The sequence below is a fragment of the Lontra canadensis genome, unplaced genomic scaffold, assembly GCF_010015895.1.
Source record: "Lontra canadensis isolate GAN:19392208 unplaced genomic scaffold, GSC_riverotter_1.0 scaffold30, whole genome shotgun sequence".
NCBI lineage: Eukaryota > Metazoa > Chordata > Mammalia > Carnivora > Mustelidae > Lontra > Lontra canadensis.
This window is the reverse complement of record NW_022631024.1, coordinates 15,353,224-15,372,588: the sequence shown is the minus strand read 5'-3', so window position 1 is coordinate 15,372,588 and position 19,365 is coordinate 15,353,224. Positions and strand designations below refer to the sequence as shown.

Genomic DNA, 19,365 nt, shown 5'->3' with positions numbered 1-19,365 from the left:
TCACATCCTTTACGTGACTCAAATTTCCAACCCAACAGCACGGCCTGTAAGTCTCCTGGAAACACACGGGACGGGGCGGAAGGCTTACATTACACACCCCGGTTGTGTCTACTGCCCTTCAGCAAGAAGCTAACACGTGCTGTACAAAGTAGGTCGGCCGCATTTAACCACGGAGTTAAAACTTCCCACAATTTTATGTAAGTGAACCAGTGATTTTTTATCTATTTTATCACTATTACTAATTAACTATTACTAATATCACTATCACTAATTAACTATTTTATCACTAAATACACAGAATGAAAATACCACTGAACATCTGCCCGGTCGACTGTCTTTTATGTACCTCCAATCTGCATAGCACCCTGATCTGCAAAGGCCTCCAGAACACAATATTTCAGGGACAATCACGTAACACACCTAAGGTTCCAAGACCCGTAGAGGAAAGTGGGGCAATGACCCTGTCCCAGTTTTGTGGCTCAGGGAGTGAAGGGAGTCACGCGGGTGGGAGCAGTCCATGTTTACACTTGAAATTGGGCCTCGGGCTCCCACTTCTTACTTTTCTAATAAAGGCAGAAGCAAAACTTTATTTAAAAACCTTTTTATAGGGCGCCTGGGTGACTCAGTGGGTTAAGCCGCTGCCTTCGGCTCAGGTCATGATCTCAGGGTCCTGGGATCGAGCCCCGCATCGGGCTCTCTGCTCAGCGGGGAGCCTGCTTCCCCCTTCTCTCTCTCTGCCTGCCTCTCCGTCTACTTGTGATCTCTCTCTGTCAAATAAATAAATAAAATCTTTAAAAAAAAAAAAAAACCTTTTTATAGCCTGAATTGATAAGATTCTTCTTTTCTTATTAAAGGCTGCCTGATCGCCTAGTCCAAACATGACCATGCAGGGTTCTTCACAAGTAAACAAGTAGCTCTTCCCATCTGGTGCGGAACGAATCTTATGCTAAGTAAGAACCAGCGCTGTCGGGGCGCCTGGGTGGCTCAGTGGATTAAAGCCTCTGCCTTCGGCTCAGGTCATGATCCCAGGGTTCTGGGATCGAGCCCCGCATCAGGCTCTCTGCTCAGCCGGGAGCCTGCTTCCTCCTCTCTCTCTGCCTGCCTCTCTGCCTACTCGTGATCTCTGTCTGTCAAATAAATAAATAAAATCTTTAAAAAAAAAAAAAAAAAAAAAGAACCAGCGCTGTCCCCGCCAAAGCTCCCCACTCCAGCTGGGCGCATCCACCACACGACAGTCAGGCCACCAGGGACTAGAGAGGTCGCAATTTCTGCCCAATGCGCCACAGAAAGAATGATCTGGGTGCCTATTTTATGAATTTAAATTAATCCACGTTATGATCCCATAGTCACACAACATCATTTAACTCAGTTTATGGGCCTTATAACAAGAACTTCACACTGTTCTCTAACTAAAAATTAGTATTTTATTCTGTTTCCTGGTTGGAAGGAGACAGATTTAAACACTCGGGACCCCACGCCCCCCCCACCACCACACATGCAGGTGCTCCCTTTAAGAACTGAGTATAGGCAAGTAAAGCCTTCGGGTTTCAGAAGCGAGGCCAAGTGCCAGGCCTTGGGCTTGGAGGGAGTTCTCTCCAGTGACAAGCCTCTGGAAGCCAACACTTCTCCCCCGTCAGGCTCTGAGCAGACACAGCACCGAGCAGCAACGCCCTGCTCTCGGCAGGCCGTGGGCCACTGTCGCTAACCTCTTCTCCTGCACAAACAGCCCCCGGATGGGACCGAGAGCTCACTCTGAGTCCTGGACCCTAACACCGTCACCATGGAAACACTTGCTTATACATTTTGTTTTGTCTGTCTATTATTAAAATATTTGGATATGCGTTTTAAACAAAGCAAAGGGAAGTAAACAAACACCAGGGCATGCAAAGGCTCCCCACACAGCAAGGCTCGCACAGTCTCCCTGTTACAGGGAAGAAGCCCGTCGAAGAGGACAAGGTTGCCGGGGCCAATCCCTCTGAGGCTAAGAAGCCAGCAGAAGGTGAAATTATGCACTTTTGAACACACTCTACGCCGGATGGCTCAAGGAAGTCACAACTCACCTTCGTTTTCGAAGGATGTGAATCCAGATGGTCCCAGAAAGGAAAAAGAAAAAGGCCATAGAAATGTATAATTTAGGGAGGGGGATCTCTCCTGCGGAGAGGTAGCTGTCAGGGTTCTTCTCTGTGATCTCAATCTGAAACAAACATGAAATTAATGTTTACTTTTCAGGAACAGATCATCCCATAGTCTGCAATCTGTCACCAAAGCTGCTTCACTGGGCTAAGGAAGCAGGTAACAACCACATTCCTAATGCACAGGTTCAAGTGTAAAAACATCCCAAGTTGCTTTGTATTTTTTTGTTTGTGAATCCTCTGCAGAGATGGGATTCTGGCCACATTTTTCTCCTCTCTGTTTAAGTGCTGTTAAAACCTACTCTTACAATGAAATCATATGTCTCACATTTTACAGGGCTGACAAAATCCACGAGGAACACCTTCTGTACAGTACTCACATCAAGACTGAAGGAAAACTTGTCCCCAGACCGCACTTCGTTCCCAGAGCATTTATGGAAATAAAGACTGTAGAGGCCTTCTTGGTCATTGGTGCTGATGTTAAAGAAAAACTGAAAGTGAAGAAGACAAAAATTGAAGAGTACCCAAATCCTCAGCTAAATGCTTAAATCTTAGAGATTATGAATGTTATGGAGAGAAAAAAATACAGATTTCTTAATTTCTTATCGGATTCTCCAAGAGCAGAAACGGATGTTTCCGGGACACGTGGGTGGCTCAGTCGGTTATGTACCTGCCTCTGGCTCAGGTCAGGATCCCGGAGTCCTGGGATCAAGCCCTATGTTGGGTTCTCTGGTCAGTGGGGCACCTGCTTCTCCCTCTCCCATGCCTCTCCCCTCCCCCTGCTCATGCTGGCTCGCTGTCTCTCTCAATTAAATAAGTAAAATCTTTTTAAAAAAATCCAAAGTAAAATAAACAGATGTTTTCTTATTCTGTGATTCCGTCTCAATATTTTGTTATTAATAATTTTCAAGGTAGCAAGAAAAGGGGTCAGAACCGCTCAGGGAACACCTCCGTACCCACCACTGAGGTTCTACGACCTCATTTTGACCCAGATGCCCCTACCCGCGGTGGCTCCCACTGAGGACTGCAGGGATAACCTACGAAGCAGGTACCTTATTTCCAAGTCAACATACTCTTTTGCTCTTTAGGTAAAAAATACTGGAAAAAAGGAGGCTCCTCTGCTACTTGAAAAGGTAAAGGACAAATATTCCCTCATTAAAACTGACTCCTGTGATTTCAGGCAAGAGAAGGGCTATGTTTTTTACATGGGCACATTTTCCTATTTCTCACATGTTTCATGGGTACAAATGAAGTTTAATATAAGTCCAGACATTTTATATATAAGACCATAGAATACGACTCCTTGGTCAATTCTATGGAGCATTTTGTTAGAAGCCTAAAATATGCTGCTTTGATACATGATAAACTGTAAAGAGAAGCCAGGAACTGATAGGAATGATACTTTTCTTAACAGCTGGGTAGGGATGTGAGGGTAACACGGGGTCTCTGGGGTGCTGTCACTATTCTATTTTTGGTCTCCATGATGGTTACAAAGTTATTATTTATAATCATTTGTACTCGACATAAATACTATGTGCTCTTCTGCAAGCATACTACACCACCCAGTTAAAAAGGATAGGGAAGGGGTGCCTGGGTGGCTCAGTCAGTTAAGCCTCTGCCTCCAGCTCAGGTCATGATCCCAGGGTCCTGGGATGGAGCCCTGCATTGGGCTCTCTGCTCAGCAGGGAGCCTGCTTCCTCTTTTCTCTCTCTCTCTGCCGCCTCTCTGCCTACTTGTGATCTCTGTCAAAAGAATAAATAAAATCTTTAAAAAAAAAAAAAGGGTACGGAAGAAAGAGACATTTGACAAGAAGACTGAAATAAAATACCAAGAATATTCAAGGTGAAATTATTACTTTGTTAAATTATGTCCTGAACTCAGCAATGTAAACCTAAGAGCATGTGTTTTAGTCCACACAGGGGGGAGCCAGAATACGTTTCTAAACATAGTAACTTTTAGTTCAAAAAATAAGAATCATATGAAGTTTCTAAGAAATAGCTATTTTTTAAAAGGTCTGTATAATCTTCATGGTTGATCAGAATAGGCACCTGACCTTAAAAAAAAAACAAAAACAAAAGTGTATGTTTTAGAGTGGGAATAAGAGCTAACAGCCCCTTTCCTGCTTTAGGCAGATAAAATATCATCTCTGCTCTGTGGATAGAGCAGAAAAGCTCACAATGACTTCCTTGTCCAAAATCAGGATACTGAGTAGCAGAACAGCAAGGTGTCACCTACAAACTTCATTACAAGAAGGGAAGCCAGAGAAGAGGCAGACTGTCCGTCCACTGCCTGTTTCCTGTGTCCTGAGAAGCCTGTGAACTGGTTATCTCAATGTCCTTAATCACGACACTCCTCCTAACACAAAGCTTTAGTCACTGACAAGTATGTATATCCTATCATGCTTTCCTTGGTGATTTTTTTTTAAAGGCTTCAAGAAATTTCAAAAAAATTACCTTATTAAGAACTTTTTTAAAAAAGATTTTATTTATTTATTTGACAGACAGAGATCACAAGTAGGCAGAGAGTCAGGAAGAGAAGCAGGCTCCCTGCTGAGCAGAGAGCCCGATGCGGGGCTCGAACCCAGGACCCTGGGATCATGACCTGAGCTGAAGGCAGAGGCTTTAACTCACTGAGCCACCCAGGCACCCCCACTTCATTTTTTATTTTTTAAATTTTATTTATGTATTTGAGAGAGAGAGCACAAGCAAGGGGAGTGGCAGGCAGAGGGAGAGGGAGAAGCGGACTCCCCGCCGGGCAGGGGGAGCCAGATGCAGAACTCGATCCCAGGACCCTAGATCATGACCTGAGCCAAAGGCAGTCACCCAACCAACTGGGCCACCTACACGCCCTTAATAAGCACTTTAAAGTGAGAGAAAGAAAAGAGAAAAAAGTACCTTTTGTATTTTCTTAAGGAGGCAGTAAAAAAGTGATTAAACATAAGGATGGGCCTTGGAGTCAGACAAACCTGGGTCTGAATCCCCGCCTTGGGCAAGTTACTTAACCTCTCTGAGCCTCAGATCCCTCATCTATAAAAGGGAATAATAACAGTGCCCCCTCCATAGAGCTGCCGGGAGGATGAACAGAGGTAATGACCATGGGTAAGCGCGCCACACCCATTCCAAGGGCCCCATTATTACTAATGGACAGACTATTATTACGGGCCAGGCCCAAGATTAGGGATTTCATTTGCATGAGAAAGAAAACAAATTAAAAAAACCCTCTCCCTTATGGCCACCCTCTAAAGGGAGCCACAGAAAATAAGCATAATAAATGAGTACATAGCAGTGTGGGGAAGCAGTGTCAAGGGGAAACCAGCAGGAGGAGGGGAGGGAAAGAAGCTGCATTTAAAACAGGGTGAATGGAGGAAGCTTTGCTGAGAATATGACATTTGAGCAAAGGCTTGAAAGAGGAAGATATTAATCACTGGCTTCTGAGGGACAAGCATTCCTGCCTGTGGGTACAGTCAGAGCAGAGCCCGAGGCCTGATCATTTCTACGAGCAGCGAAGTGGCCTCTGTGGCTGGAGCGGAAACAGGAGCCAAGGTCAAAGAGGAGACTGCAGCCAGACTGTATGGCCTTGCAGACCAGCAAGGGCTGGAGCTTTTGCTCTGAGGCAGGTTGGAAGCATCCACAGGCTCTCAATGAGCTATTAATCCCTGTGGTCACTAAATTTAAAGACCGTGTAAAAACTGTTAGGCAAAATAATGTATGCTAAAAGAGATCAGAACAGAGGATGCAGGGATGGGGGCCACTGAGGGGGTAAAAACAGAGAATCTTGGTAGAGAGTGGGAGGCACAGGTGCGTGCATTTGTCAGAACTGATCAAACTGCATATTTAAGACCTGTGCATTTCACTCTAAGCAAATTATACCTTAATTAATGAAAACTGGTTAGAAAAGGGGCAGTGATTCTTACAAATTAACGTTAAATGATTATTTGTACAGTGCTTCTAAAGCACTTTCATGTTAAAAAAAATTGATACTTATAATAACCCAATGAGATAGGTGCCATCACTATTCACTCTTAGATGATTAAAGACAAGATCCAGGAGTTAAGAGAGCTAAGATCATCAGCCAGTAAGTGGGTGCTGAGACCCTATCCAATGTCCTACCCCAAACACAAGCTGTGGTTGTGGTATGAAGAACGGGGCCAGATGGGCAGGTCACTGAACGCCACTGACCCTTGGTGAACACGTCTCTAAAATCCTACCAGCATCCTAAATGATCACCAGTGGTCCTTCTAGGTACAGAATTCTGTGCTTCTCCTGAGTGGCTCAGTGGGTTAAGCCTCTGCCTTTGGCTCAGGTCATGGTCTCAGGGTCCTGGGATCAGCCCAGCATGGGGCTCTCTGCTCAGCAGGGAGCCTGCTTCCTCCGCTCTCCCTGCCTGCCTCTCTGACTACTTGTGATGGCTATCAAATAAATAAATAAATAAATCTTAAAAAAAAAAGAATTCTGTGCTTCTAACACACTCCAAACGGGAGGCAGCATGGGATTAAAGAGCAGCCAGGTGGGGACAGCCAGGCAGAGATGGGCCTTGTCACTTACACTGGACATTCACAAAGTCACTCATTCTCAGAGACAAGATCAGCTAAGTAGTGGGTAACAATACCCACCTTGTGGGTTTGCTATGGAGAGGGCTACTGCATTTGAGTGATCTGTAGAATGCCTAAATTATTATTCCTAAATTCAAAATTCCTTTGCAAATTCACCCTTTACACTGTAGAGATAAATCCGATGAAGATTACTCAAAGAGAAGACATACCTGAAAAGAAACTGCCCCATCACTATTGTGAACAGAAAAGGATTTTTCTCCCGTTGCCTAAAAAAAAAAAAAAAGACACAACAAACTGTTTTAGGATGATACTGGCAGAAAATGTATACTAATAAAAAAAATTAAAACAAACAAAAGCACATCCTTCTTAAATCTTAAATTTGCTGACCTTCAAAAGCCCTCTGGAAATAAAATTCACTGTCCTTTCTAGATGTCTGCGATCCCCTTTCATGGAGAAAGAAACTCTTCCTCACCCACTTCCTTTTCTTAGCTGTCTCTTCTGCCCCCCACTAGCTCCCTATTCCCTCCCCCCCCCACCCTGATCCCCCTGGAGCGTGTCTCCATTCTTACAGCTTCAGGAGGACTACAGATGCCAACCAAGGTCATATCCCGACACTTCACCTGGACACCATTCCCAATTTCAAATGATGAGCGTATTACTGTCACGGGTACAATGGACTAACTCCAGGAATGAGAAGGAAAGACCTACACCCAAAAACATGGATGAACTCAAAAAAATTATGCTGAGTCAAAGAAGACAAAGAGAGCAGTGCTGAATAGGGCACTTTTGTAAAGTTCTAATCACTCATCTACAGAGGCAGATCAGCGGTTTATTTGAGGACGGTAGGAAGATGGAGGGGCAAGAGAACCTTGTGGGGTGATAAATAAGTTCACCGTTTTGTGGTGGTGGTGGCTTCACCGGTGTACACTCAAGTCAAAACTTAGCAAACTGTCACTTTAAATATGTGTAAGTTACTGGATGTCAATTACCTTCAACACAGCTGTAAAAACAGAATACTGCCATCTGGATGCCCCCTTACTGAAAAATCAAGATATCCCATCCCAAAATGTTCCCAATTTTTTCCTTCTGCTATTTCTACCATCTATTCTTCTACTGAAACAAAAACAAACCAAAAAAAAAAAAAAAAAAAAAACTACTTCCTTCCTCCCCCACCCGCAACACTGCCCCCATTCTTTATCCACATCCCAAGACTCCAAGTCCTTCTGCCCCTAAATCTGTACTGTCACAACCGTGTTCTTCCTGGTCCTCCTAATTTCACTCTCTCTGAGGCTGCTCTGCCCATGACTTTCAGAACATCTGCCCCAAACACCACCTGCATCACAGTCCTTCCTGATCAAGAACTCCTGACAACTTCCTATTTTCTGTGCCATCAATGAATACCCTCTGGTGTCTGGGCTTTTATTATCTAAGATAATAAAATAAAATAATAAAATAAAATAATAAATAAAATAATAAAATATTATCTAAGATCCCTCTCTCTGCTCCCAAAGGCCAGAACCAAGGATCTGTCATGCTCATTCCCATTTCCAGTCTGCTTATGACATTCCTTCCTCTTTCCCCAAACAAATCTGCCAAACTCCAAGCCCTGACTCCCCCCCTTCCCAAGGGCTCCCCCTCACTGTCTGACCCTCTACCGTGCAAGTGCTGTACAACTCAGAACTCAATGTTACTTTGAAATTCTTCCAACCTGGTAACATTTCCTCTCCAAACAGACAGCAACCCCCTGCGGATTAGGCATGTGTATGTGTGTAACTTTATGTCATGTACGTATATAAATATACCCCCACTCCCCCTCACATCCCCACACACATAAGTTTACATATCCATCCACACACATACACACATATGTACATATACAACCAGGAAAGCTGGAAACGGGGTGGTCAGTTCTTACCTTTGAATCTACTGTGCTTCTTTTAGATTTTCCACTGTCTAGAAACAGAAACATTTAGAAGATATTACTGCATGATTCAGCTTGTATCTGATTACAGTGTCATTTTCTGAGGCTCTAGCTTGTCTAATGTCAAATACTTCGAGCTAACGGAAGGTTGAGGCCATATGCTATCTTGTACACTGACAACTCCTCAGATTCCAAAATAATTCTTGAGCCGCAGAAGCAGCAAACGAGTGTGTTACATGATCAGTGCTCTCTAATAAAGGATAACATTTAGTCCCAACAGGGAAATCATCTCTGAATAATCCCATGTCTGTTATTGTCAGAGCGGCCGCATGGAGTGACCTTCCTCATTCTCTGAGTTATCCTGCTTGAGAACAGATCATTGTTTTAAAATACATAGATAACATTTATTTACACACATGGAAAAATTAATAGCAAATTTTATTAGCACAATTCATACTTTTTTCCCCCACAGCAAGGTGTGCTAAGACCGCCAATCGCTCCTTTCACGGAACAGAGAGGGCGTCTGTGCCTTATTCTCACTTATTATCACTTGAGACACCCTTCATAGGGAAGACAGGATTTCAAACTCCCTGCGGGAAAGAACTTTAGAATAAGAGAAGGAAAAGAGCACTTTCCGCGCAGTGCATGCATATGAGGGCTAGAAAGGATCGGTGTGCAGACACTAAGCTACACCATCACACAGATGTAACATTTCTACATGTCTTTTAATCTGGGTTAGAGTTTTGATAGGCTGAGAAAAAAATGTATAAATAATACAATAAACAGTGAGTTCTCTTTGAAGAACTAAACTATTAGACAAAGGTGACAGTTAATAAAAGAGGCAATAAATATAAACTAGCCAATCAACGTCTGGAGATAAAGTGCAGCCTCAGTAGAGAGAAGGAAAGCAAAACCAAGAATAACCTTCTCGCCTTTTACTTTGGGATTAACACAAACACACACCAAAACCCCAGTCCAGGCTAGGACATGGTGATGTGGGCACTATTCCTATAGATTTCCCAAAAGGAGCATAGAATCATACAACGCATTGGAAAGGAACTGAAAACAGGCACCACTCTTCTCCAAAGCATTCATATCCTTTGAACCAAACATTTCAATTCTGGGAATCCATCCTAAAGAAAAAAGTTCTAGATAGGACCAAAGTTCTACAAATAAAGAATTCCCAATGCAGCAGTATTTATAATAGCAGACAGTGGAAATGTCTTCTCAAGGGGGAAGCTTGAGCAAATTACAGTCTCCACGTAACAGGAGGGCTGGTAAGAATGAGCTGCCTGCAAGCTGAGTGAACAGGGATGCTTGGGAAATTACAAACACGACTATGAGCTTCTCTTGCTTGCTCTGCTTTCTCTCTCTCAAATAAATTAATTTAAAAAATCTAAACAGAAAAAAAAATTAAAAAAAAAAAAATCAAACATTCCAGACCGAGAGCCCAGAAGGAATACAGATTACTCAAGTTCTTGTGCTGCAAGGACGAGGGACTTTTCTCTTCCCCACCTTCCCCCCAGTTTCCACCTTTTTAACGGTTACGTAATTTTGTACGACCCCCAAAATAACATCAGTGCTGTGACTGTGTGTGTTTTTACTTGGGGACAAAAAAGAATCTACAGAGCAGGGCAGGGAAGGAGACGCTGTTCTGTGCCCGACAGCCGACCTTGTTTTGGCTGAGTCTGGTTGCCCGCTGAAACAGCGTGAGCCCCGGGCTCCTGGCTCTGGCCGAGGACCTTCTCATCCCTGCTGAAGACGATCTTTGGTAACTGCGTACCAGCTTCTGGTGGGGCTTTTACTCTCACCCTACATTCAAAGTAAGAGAAAAGAAAAGAAGTTCAAGGTAATGTGATGGTCATCTGAGTGCCACGTGTTACACACTGTCTCAGTATCCAAATCCATCATCTCAGACAGTCCTTGTGAATCCCTGATGTAGATTCTAGGAGCTCCTCTGTGCACCTGCTAAAATGCGGACTTAGGAAGGTTAAGAACTTGCTGAAGAGTGGTGAGGCCGGAAGCAGCCGGGCGAGCACCCAGCATTCTCACTCTGAAGCTTACGTCCCTAGCAACCACACGGTTCTCACGGACGTACTTTCCCCCTAAGCATCTATAAGGTCTTCAACAAGGGGACTGGAATAAGGGGCAAAAAACCTGGTAAGATGTTAAAGTGAACTTGAGGGGGGCATGGGAGAGGCAGCGGGCACAAGCCGTGGCGGGCTGGGAAGCACTTCCTCTCTTCTCTCTCCTTAAAGATCCCATCCTACCAGGGAAGGGCAGGGGAGGCCCCACACCTGAATGGACACGTGAGCTGAGCTAGCACGGCCGAGCTGGAGGGGAGCACTTCTCGTCCTGCCTCATGGAGGAGAGGCCTGCCCCTCTCCCTGAATGTCAGCTGACGGTAAATAATGAACTTACTCTGTTGAACACGCCATGCTACTTCAAGCTGCTCTGCCTTTGCCTTCAATGCTCTTCCCTTATTTACCTGGTGAAGTCCACTCACTTGAAGGCTCGCTGGGCCAAGAGTTGCCTGAAGCCTTGCCTCGTCCTCTGCAATTCACCAGTGTCTCTGCCCCACTATCTCGCTCTACTGCCGGGTTCATCTGTATTGGTGTTTGGCCTCCCTTGGCCATCTCCAAGCTCCTTGGGAGTGGTACCTCTGTCTCCCCCATCATGTTCTTAACCTCCAGCACTCAGCACAGTATTTGGCACATGGCGGACACTCAGTAACTGACAGCTTAACTACCGAATTCCCTGTAACTTTACTTGAGGATGGAACTGAAGGAACATGAGAATTACTTACTCACTTCTGGAGATGTCTAGGATTAGAAGGGTGACAGAGACAGACTGCTTTTTTAAAATACAGTAATTCACATCTTCATCCTGAGGAAGGAAGACCCCTCTTATTCACTCACACTAGAACAAGGCAAACAAATGATCCAACCTCCAACCCAAACAACACAACCGTGCCCACAGCTCAGACATGTGGGGTAGTCCAAGCAGCCACCACCGCGAGAAAAGAGCATGGACAGAAGCAGGGTGCTCTCACCCAGTGTCCTGGGCTCACATGAAGGGAGGGATGAGGTCACATGTGTAGTGCTCACCAGATAAGAAGAAAATCCGTCATTCTTTGTGCGGTCCAGGCTGAATCCAATCTAAGGGGGGCAAAAAGAGTAGAGGTAAATACCGACACGATACTCTGGCATCCATACCTTTCTTACTCAAAGAGCAAAAAAAGTGATTCTTTGGCCTAGGCTTCTCATGGTTTTCTTAGCGTTCGTTTTATAAAAGGGATTGTTAATTACTAAAATTATTTAAGAATTACAACTTACGTGTTCAAAGTAAAACTATTTGATGCCTGTTCACAAGTTTAATTTTCTCCATGTTCCGAGACTTTGTATTTAAGTGTGGGGTGAAGCTCCCATCTGAGCAACAGAGAAGGGTAAAGCCCTTGACCTCCTGGGAAGGCACTTACAGTTGTGTCCTTGTCTGTGGCTCCCGCAGGGTCATTTACGGAAAGGCTGCTGACATTAACCACCATGTACCCGTCCTTGAAGAATCCAAAGGTGTTCAGGTGAACCTTATGCCTCACATCATCCTGAAAAGATTTAGAGCGGTAGAATTAGTAATAGGGAGAAGTTAACATGTTTATTTAAACTACTTATTTGCTTGAAAAGTATGGTTATCTAGCTAACTAGTCACTGTTTCATATACTTGACAATATATATAACACCTTATCTTGCTCCATAAGCTGAAAAAGACTCATCAGAAATTCATAAGATAGCAACAGTTTTGCAGAAGGAGACACATCATAGACTGAGTTCATTCCCATACATATGTAAGGGTCCCAGGACTGACCTGGTGATCAAGTGGAATGGGAATTCCAGGGAAAGAGGAACAAGGTTTTCGTCATGCTCACAAGCTTCCTGCTGGCAAGGCCTGGAATCCAGCAGGCACTCAAAATATGTTGGGGGGGGGGGGGGGGGGGGGGGGGAGCGGCCAAAGCTGCCCCCGGAATACACTCCTTTTTATAAACCTTCTGATGAGTCTTATGAACCTGCCTCTTCCCACTGCAGGATGATAAGGGCTACTGACATTACTCTCCTGATTTATAATACAATTTTTTCTATATTTGCATCTAAACATGATGTTTCATATGACAGGTCTTCAGGAAACAAAGCCTTATGCAAAAGGAATCCAGGAACTAGCCAGCTGGAGACAGATCTCTGGGACATAGGATAATCCTGAGATTTGCTGAAACTGAGCACATGGGCAAATGCCTACTACAGCGGCTTGAAACGGCCTCAAAGTTGTGATTCCAATCTCAACTAAGCCAATAAATTTCAAGGCCGGGAGAACCATATTAGTGAATACTTCTCAAGTTGAGGCTCCACTGAGACATGTCCTGATGTGTAAAGTCATGAGTTTTATTTTTATTTTTTTTTAAAGATTTTTTTTTTATTCATTTGAGAGAGAGAGAGAAGGAATGAGTGGGGGAAGGGGGAGAGGCAGAGGGAGAGGGAGAAGCAGGATCCCCGCTGAGCAGGGAACCTGACACGGGGCTGGATCCCAGGACCACGGGATCAAAACACGAGCTAAAGGCAGACGATTACCCAACTGAGCCACCCTGGGGACCAAGTCATGAGTTTTATATAGAGAATCATTTGCCTAAATGAGAGCACCTTCGGTAAGTCCGCAATAAGCTAACAGTTGTGAAGTAGCTCCTGAATGTCAGGTGCCAAGCTAAGCACTTTTCTAAAACCGGCAAAGTCATTTTTGCTACTGTTTGCATCTTGCTCATATCTGTTAAATTCTACCCTTTGAGGGCACCTGGATGGCTCAGTAGGTTAAGCGTCTGCCTTCGGCTCCGGTCATGATCCTGGGGTCCTGGGGTGGAGCCCAGCATCGGGCTCCCTGCTCGATGGGGAGCCTGCTTCTCCATCTCTCTCTGCCGCTATCCTTGCTTGTGCTTGCACGCTCTCTGTCAAATAAATAAAATCTTTAAAAAAAAAAATTCTACTCTTTGTTTCTTTTGATTGTCACCATCTGACAACACATCGAGATGCTTCGGGGACTCCAGCTCTGCTCTTCGGCTGTCTCTGCTGGCATTCCCAGCAAGCTGGGTCTTGGTGTGAGCGGGGATTTTCTCTTTCTAGACTTGGGTCTCCAAGTCTGATCGCAAACCCCAAAGCCCTCTGAGGAGAGGCTGTGGATCAGATCTTTGGCAGACAAATCGTAAACTGTAACCCCCTACAGAGCTAAAACAGACATTTACAGCCATTAGGAGGGTTATGTTTCCCAGTCCACTCTTCTATTCAAGGAATATAGCTCTGAGAGTCGTATAATATTAAGGGCTAAGGAGAGGGACATGGTTCCAGCATTTCTCCCCACAGCTCAATCCCATCCAAGTCTTTGGCTCCTGCTCCCAGCCAACTGCTCATACTCCAAGGCTCCAGGGGCCAAGTCTCCGCAGCGTCTCAGGGCGGCGCTGGCTCGTGCTCTTTTACCCACTAAGACTGCAGCTGCCCCCCCCCCCCCCCCCCACCTTTTTTTTTTTTTTTTTTTGGCCCCTGGGAACTTCCCTTATTTTCCTAGGATTCAGCTATGCATTTAAAGCATGTTTGCTGGACTTCCATCTCCTGGTGGAGCCGTGCGCGGTCTACCAGAACTCCCAGGGAGAACAAGAAAAGCAGATCATAGAAGTCATCCACTGGAAGGCAGGAGAGGGCTGCCAGACCACAAAACCCAGAAAAGCTAAAGCTCATGTCCTTTCTCAGGATTCTAAGAGAGATGATCTGAGTGACTATTTTCTCGCCTCTCCCAATGCTGCTACATGGCTACTACCATCCGAGATGCACAGGACAGAAATCAATTCAACTACATATGACGGATGCCTTAGCACACCATGGCTTCCTACGCTGGCAGAATGCCCGGATGAGAAGGGCAGGAGAGTCAGAATGAATAAACAAATTCTCACCACGTGCCACAACATACATGAACCTCACAACATGATATGAAGTGAAACGAGCCACATCACCACAGGTACAATCAAGTTGAATGTGGGGGAAATCACCCATGGGGACAGAGGTCAGGACGAGGATGACTCTTGGGAGGGAGAGGTGTGCGGTCGCTCACAGGAAGGGGTCTTAAGGAGCTTCTGGAAGTGCTTCGTAACATTGTTTGTTGCTGGTTGTACAAGTGTGTCTACCCTGTGAAAATTCACTGAATCAGAGGCTAATGATGAGTATTTTTTTAGCATGTACATTGCATAAGGTTTAAATTTTACAAGTGTGCTTGTTCTAATTTAACCAGCATCTAAATGCTGTGCAGCAAAATGGAAGCCTGTTAAAGATTGCTTAACTCACTTAGTTTACCACCGTATGTACTGTCTAGGGATGTGGGGGGAGAAATGCTTCCGTCACATGCTTAGAGGAGTCGTTTTGCCCATATAAACATTATACTCCTTTACTGTTTGTTCTCACTTTTATATTATCATGTCACATGATAAAACAATGCCATTAAAAACACATCTTTGAAAAATATTTTAAACAGATGCCCCATCTCCACACCAGAGAAAGGGCTTTCCTGTGATAGCTCATCCTTGGGCAGCCCAGCGTAGTTTGGGGCAGGAGCTCCACGACAGGGATGCAAGCACGAGCTCAGGGGTGACAGGACTACCCCAAACAACGCAGGCCACAAGTGGTGAAGCTGGGACGTCAACACCAATCTGGTGCGGAAGCCACTTTCACGCTACCGCCTCCCAACATGCACAAGTAATCACGACGGCACACGAGATGCGCGCTAACAACCTGGAAATAAGGGACCAATTCCTAACAACATACAACCTCCTAAGACTGGCTCACGAAGAATGAGAAAATCTGAACAAACTGGCAGTGACTGAGGAGACTGAATAGGCAATCAGACAGGAACGACGGCGACGGCAAAACGAACAAGGACCCCTCTCAAACTCTTCCAAAAACACTGAAGAGGAGGGAACACGTCCAAAGCCATTTTACAAGGCCAGCATTATCCTGATACCAAAGCCATATAAGGACACTACGAGGAAAGAACATCACAGGCCAATACCACTAATAAGCCCAGATGAAACACTCCTTAACGAAACAACACCGAACTGAATTCACCAGCACGTGAAAGGGTCATATGCCATGAGCAAAGGTCATACACCCCCGGGGATGCAAGGATGGGTGAATATATGCAAATCAATAAATGTGAAATACCACATTAACAAAATTGAAAGGAAAAAAATTCCTAGGATCATGTCAGTAAGTTTTAAAAAAGCATTCAACAAAATACAACATCCTTTCACGATAAAGACTCTCAACGAATCAGGTACAGAAGAAATGTACCTCAGCAGATTTCAAGCCACATAAGACAAGCCCACAGTACGGAGGTCAACCTTAACAGCGAAACACTGAAAGCTTTTCCTCTAAAATCAGGAACAAGATAAGGTTCCCCACTCTCACCACCACAGTACTGGAAGTCCTAGCCAGAGCAATTAGGCAAGAGAAAGAAGTAAGAGACATCCACATTGCAAAGAAGTAAAACCGTCACTATTTACAGATGGCATGAGGAACTCAAACCACTCAACAGCAAAACAAAAAACAACCCCCCCCAACAACGCCAAAGAACCTGATTAAAAAACGGGCAAAGGATCGCAATAGACATTTCTCAAAAGACATACAGATGGGCAACAGGGATTTGAAAATGTGCTCAACACGACCCATCAGGGATATGGAAATTAAAACCACAATGAGGGGTGCCTGGGTGGCTCAGTGGGTTGAGCCTCTGCCTTAGGCTCAGGTAATGATCCCAGGGTCCTGGGATCGAGCCCCAGCATTCGGCTCTCTGCTCCGCAGGAGCCTGCTTCCTCCTTTCTCTCTCTGCCTGCCTGTCTGCCTACTTGTGATCGCTCTCTCTGTCAAATAAATAAATAAAATCTTAAAAAAAAAACCAAAAACCACAATGAGAGATCACTGTGTAGGGGCGCCTGGGTGACTCAGTGGATTAAACCCTCTGCCTTCGGCTCGGGTCATGATCCCGGGGTCCTGGGATCAAGCCCCACATCGGGCTCTCTGCTCAGTGGAGAGCCGGCTTCCTCCTCTCTCTGCCTGCCTCTCTGCCTACTTGTGATCTCTGTCTGTCAAATAAATAAAATCTTAAAAAAAAACACAAAACCCCACTGCATACCTATCAGAATGGCTAGTATCAAAAATAAAAAAAAAAACAAGTGTTGGGGCGCCTGGGTGGCTCAGTGGGTTAAAGCCTCTGCCTTCAGCTCAGGTCATGATCCCGGGGTCCTGGGACTGAGCCCCGCATGGGGCTCTCTGCTCTGCAGGGAGTCTGCTTCCCCCTCTCTCTCTGCCTGCCTCTCTGCCTACTTGTGATCTCTCTGTCAAATAAATAAATAAAATAAAATAAAATAAAACAAAACAAGTGTTGATGAGGTGTAGAGAAAAGAGGATTCCTGCACACTGTTGGTGGAAATGGAAACGCTAACAGTCATTACGGAAAACAGTATAGAAGATCATTAAAAAACTAAAAATAAGACGATCACATGATCCAGCAATCCCACTTCTGGGTAACCATCCTAAGGAAATAAAATCAGAATCTTGAAGAGCTACAGTTGCACTCCCAAGTCCTTGCTGCATTATTTACAATCGCAAAGCATGGAAACAACCTAAAGGGCTGTCAAGTGTAAAAGCATAAAGAAAACACGTGTCCCCGCGCGCACTCGCGCACTCACGCGCACACACACACAGCACGGACTAATATTCGGCTTTAAAAAACAATGAAATCTTATTTGCAACAGTGTAGATGAACTGGAGGACATCATGCTAAGGAGAATAAGCCAAACACAGAAAGACAAATGTTGCATGATGTCACTTATATGTGAAATTTAAAAACATGAATTCATAGAAGCAGAGAGCAGAATGGTGGTTACAAAGGGGTGGGGGGCGTGGAGGGAAATGGAGAGATGTTAGTGAAAGCGTACAAAGTGCCAGATACGCAGGATAAATAATTCGGAGAGCTAATGTACAGCATGGGGACTAGAGTTAACGATATGGTACTGCGCACTTGAAATCTGCTAAGTAAATCTCACTTGTTCTCACACACAAAATGTGAGGCGATGGACACGGTAACTGGCTTGACTGTGGTAATTTGATATACAATATATATCAATGTATATACAGCTTAAAATCATATAATTTTTATTTGTGAATTATGCCTCAAGAAACCAGGAAGAATATTAAATGCAAAGAGCAAAATCCAAGTGATCTAAAGTAAGAGCTAAATTTGTAAAAAAAAAAAAAAAAAAGGCAAATGTATTTACACTTATGATTTGAGAGAAATTCTCTAAGCTGTGAAAAGATTAGGATGGTAGGCAGCAATTTTTTCTTTATACTTTTCTCTATTTTTAAAATTCCCAATGATGGTCATGTATTAACTTGTAATTTAAAAAAAAAAAAACCAAAAAATTTTTTTAGGTATTACCATCTGCCAGTATTATCGGTGGGACACTCACCTAACCTACACCCATCTTCATCTGAATCTATCATATCACGCCATGTCAAATAACACTTATGGAAGTGACTCTGAAACTTATTTCGTACACAAATCATAGAAACGAACATTTTTAAACTAGAAGGAACCAGGAAGGTCAAACATAATTGCTCATTCAACTGTATTTGACTCAATTCAGTGTAAATAAACCAGTATTTACAAAACACCACTTATGGCCGAAGCCCTAAAAGTGAAAAATACTCAGTTCCAGAAAATACCACCACTAGTCAGTCCTGACCGAACAGGAATACAGAAACCTCTCTTTCTACCGTGAGAGAGCCAGAGATCTGGGCACTCTGGGACAAACGCCCCATCTATTCTGTACCTCCTGTGCCAAAGTGCTCCAGCCAGCATCTGGGAACAGGGTAGGAGTGTGAGAGACTCAGCACTCAATTTCTTCCTCCAGACACTCTCCCAGAAGGAGCAGCAAGGTCTGTTTCTTGAAGACAGGACGGCAAAGCAAAAGGAGACAGGCAAGGAGGGGGTGCCAAAGTAGACTTAAAAGGCCAAATCAGACACAAGCAATGAAGATTTAAATATGTTTTCAAAACCACCTTATTCTTTCTTTTTTTTTTTTTTTTTGTAAAGTAATCTCTACAACCTACATGGGACTTGAACTCACAACCCTGAGATCAAGACTTGCGTGTTCCACCAACTCAGCCAGCCAGGTGCCCCCCTACTATTTCTATTAGCACTGACATAGCAGTAATATTTGTCTGTTTCCCCAAGGACTTCAGATTGCAAACACCTGATCTTGGAGCCGACTGTGCTTAAGAGCTTCATCTACTACCACTCTATTCTTATCACAACACTACAAGGCAGGTGTTGTTATGCCCATTTTATAAAGGAGGATACAGAGGCTCAGAGTGTGCTTAAAATCATAATGTTAGTAGGTGACAAAGCCAGTATTCTAACTCAGGTGTGTTTAAACCCCAAACATGTGGTTTTGGCCATCTCATATCTTTTACAACCAAATAGAGAGTATATCTTTTTTTTTTTTAAAGATTTTATTTATTTATTTGACAGACAGAGATGACAAGTAGGCAGAGCAACAGGCAGAGAGAGAGGGGGAAGCAGGCTCCCTGCTGTGCAGAGAGCCTGATGTGGGACTCGATCCCAGGACCCTGGGATCATGACCTGAGCCGAAGGCAGAGGCTTAACCCACTGAGCCACCC

The 19,365-nt window shown here is 44.3% G+C and overlaps 1 protein-coding gene across 3 annotated transcripts in view; it reads right to left on the bottom strand.

Moving 5' to 3' along the window:
• The window catches only part of GPR107 (G protein-coupled receptor 107), a 65,596-nt gene that overhangs the window by 34,727 nt on the left and 11,504 nt on the right, over positions 1 to 19,365 (bottom strand). For all 3 annotated transcript variants that reach the window (XR_004383686.1, XM_032866088.1, XM_032866087.1), the window contains exons 2-9: positions 12,084 to 12,206; positions 11,713 to 11,763; positions 11,412 to 11,491; positions 10,278 to 10,417; positions 8,600 to 8,637; positions 6,894 to 6,950; positions 2,513 to 2,623; positions 2,061 to 2,194 (exon numbers count right to left, since the gene is read on the bottom strand). Coding sequence is in view for 2 of the 3 variants with exons in the window: in XM_032866087.1 (XP_032721978.1) it covers positions 2,061 to 2,194; positions 2,513 to 2,623; positions 6,894 to 6,950; positions 8,600 to 8,637; positions 10,278 to 10,417; positions 11,412 to 11,491; positions 11,713 to 11,763; positions 12,084 to 12,206 (734 nt within the window). In the remaining variant the exon portion in view is untranslated. The remainder of the gene's footprint in view (positions 1 to 2,060; positions 2,195 to 2,512; positions 2,624 to 6,893; positions 6,951 to 8,599; positions 8,638 to 10,277; positions 10,418 to 11,411; positions 11,492 to 11,712; positions 11,764 to 12,083; positions 12,207 to 19,365) is intronic.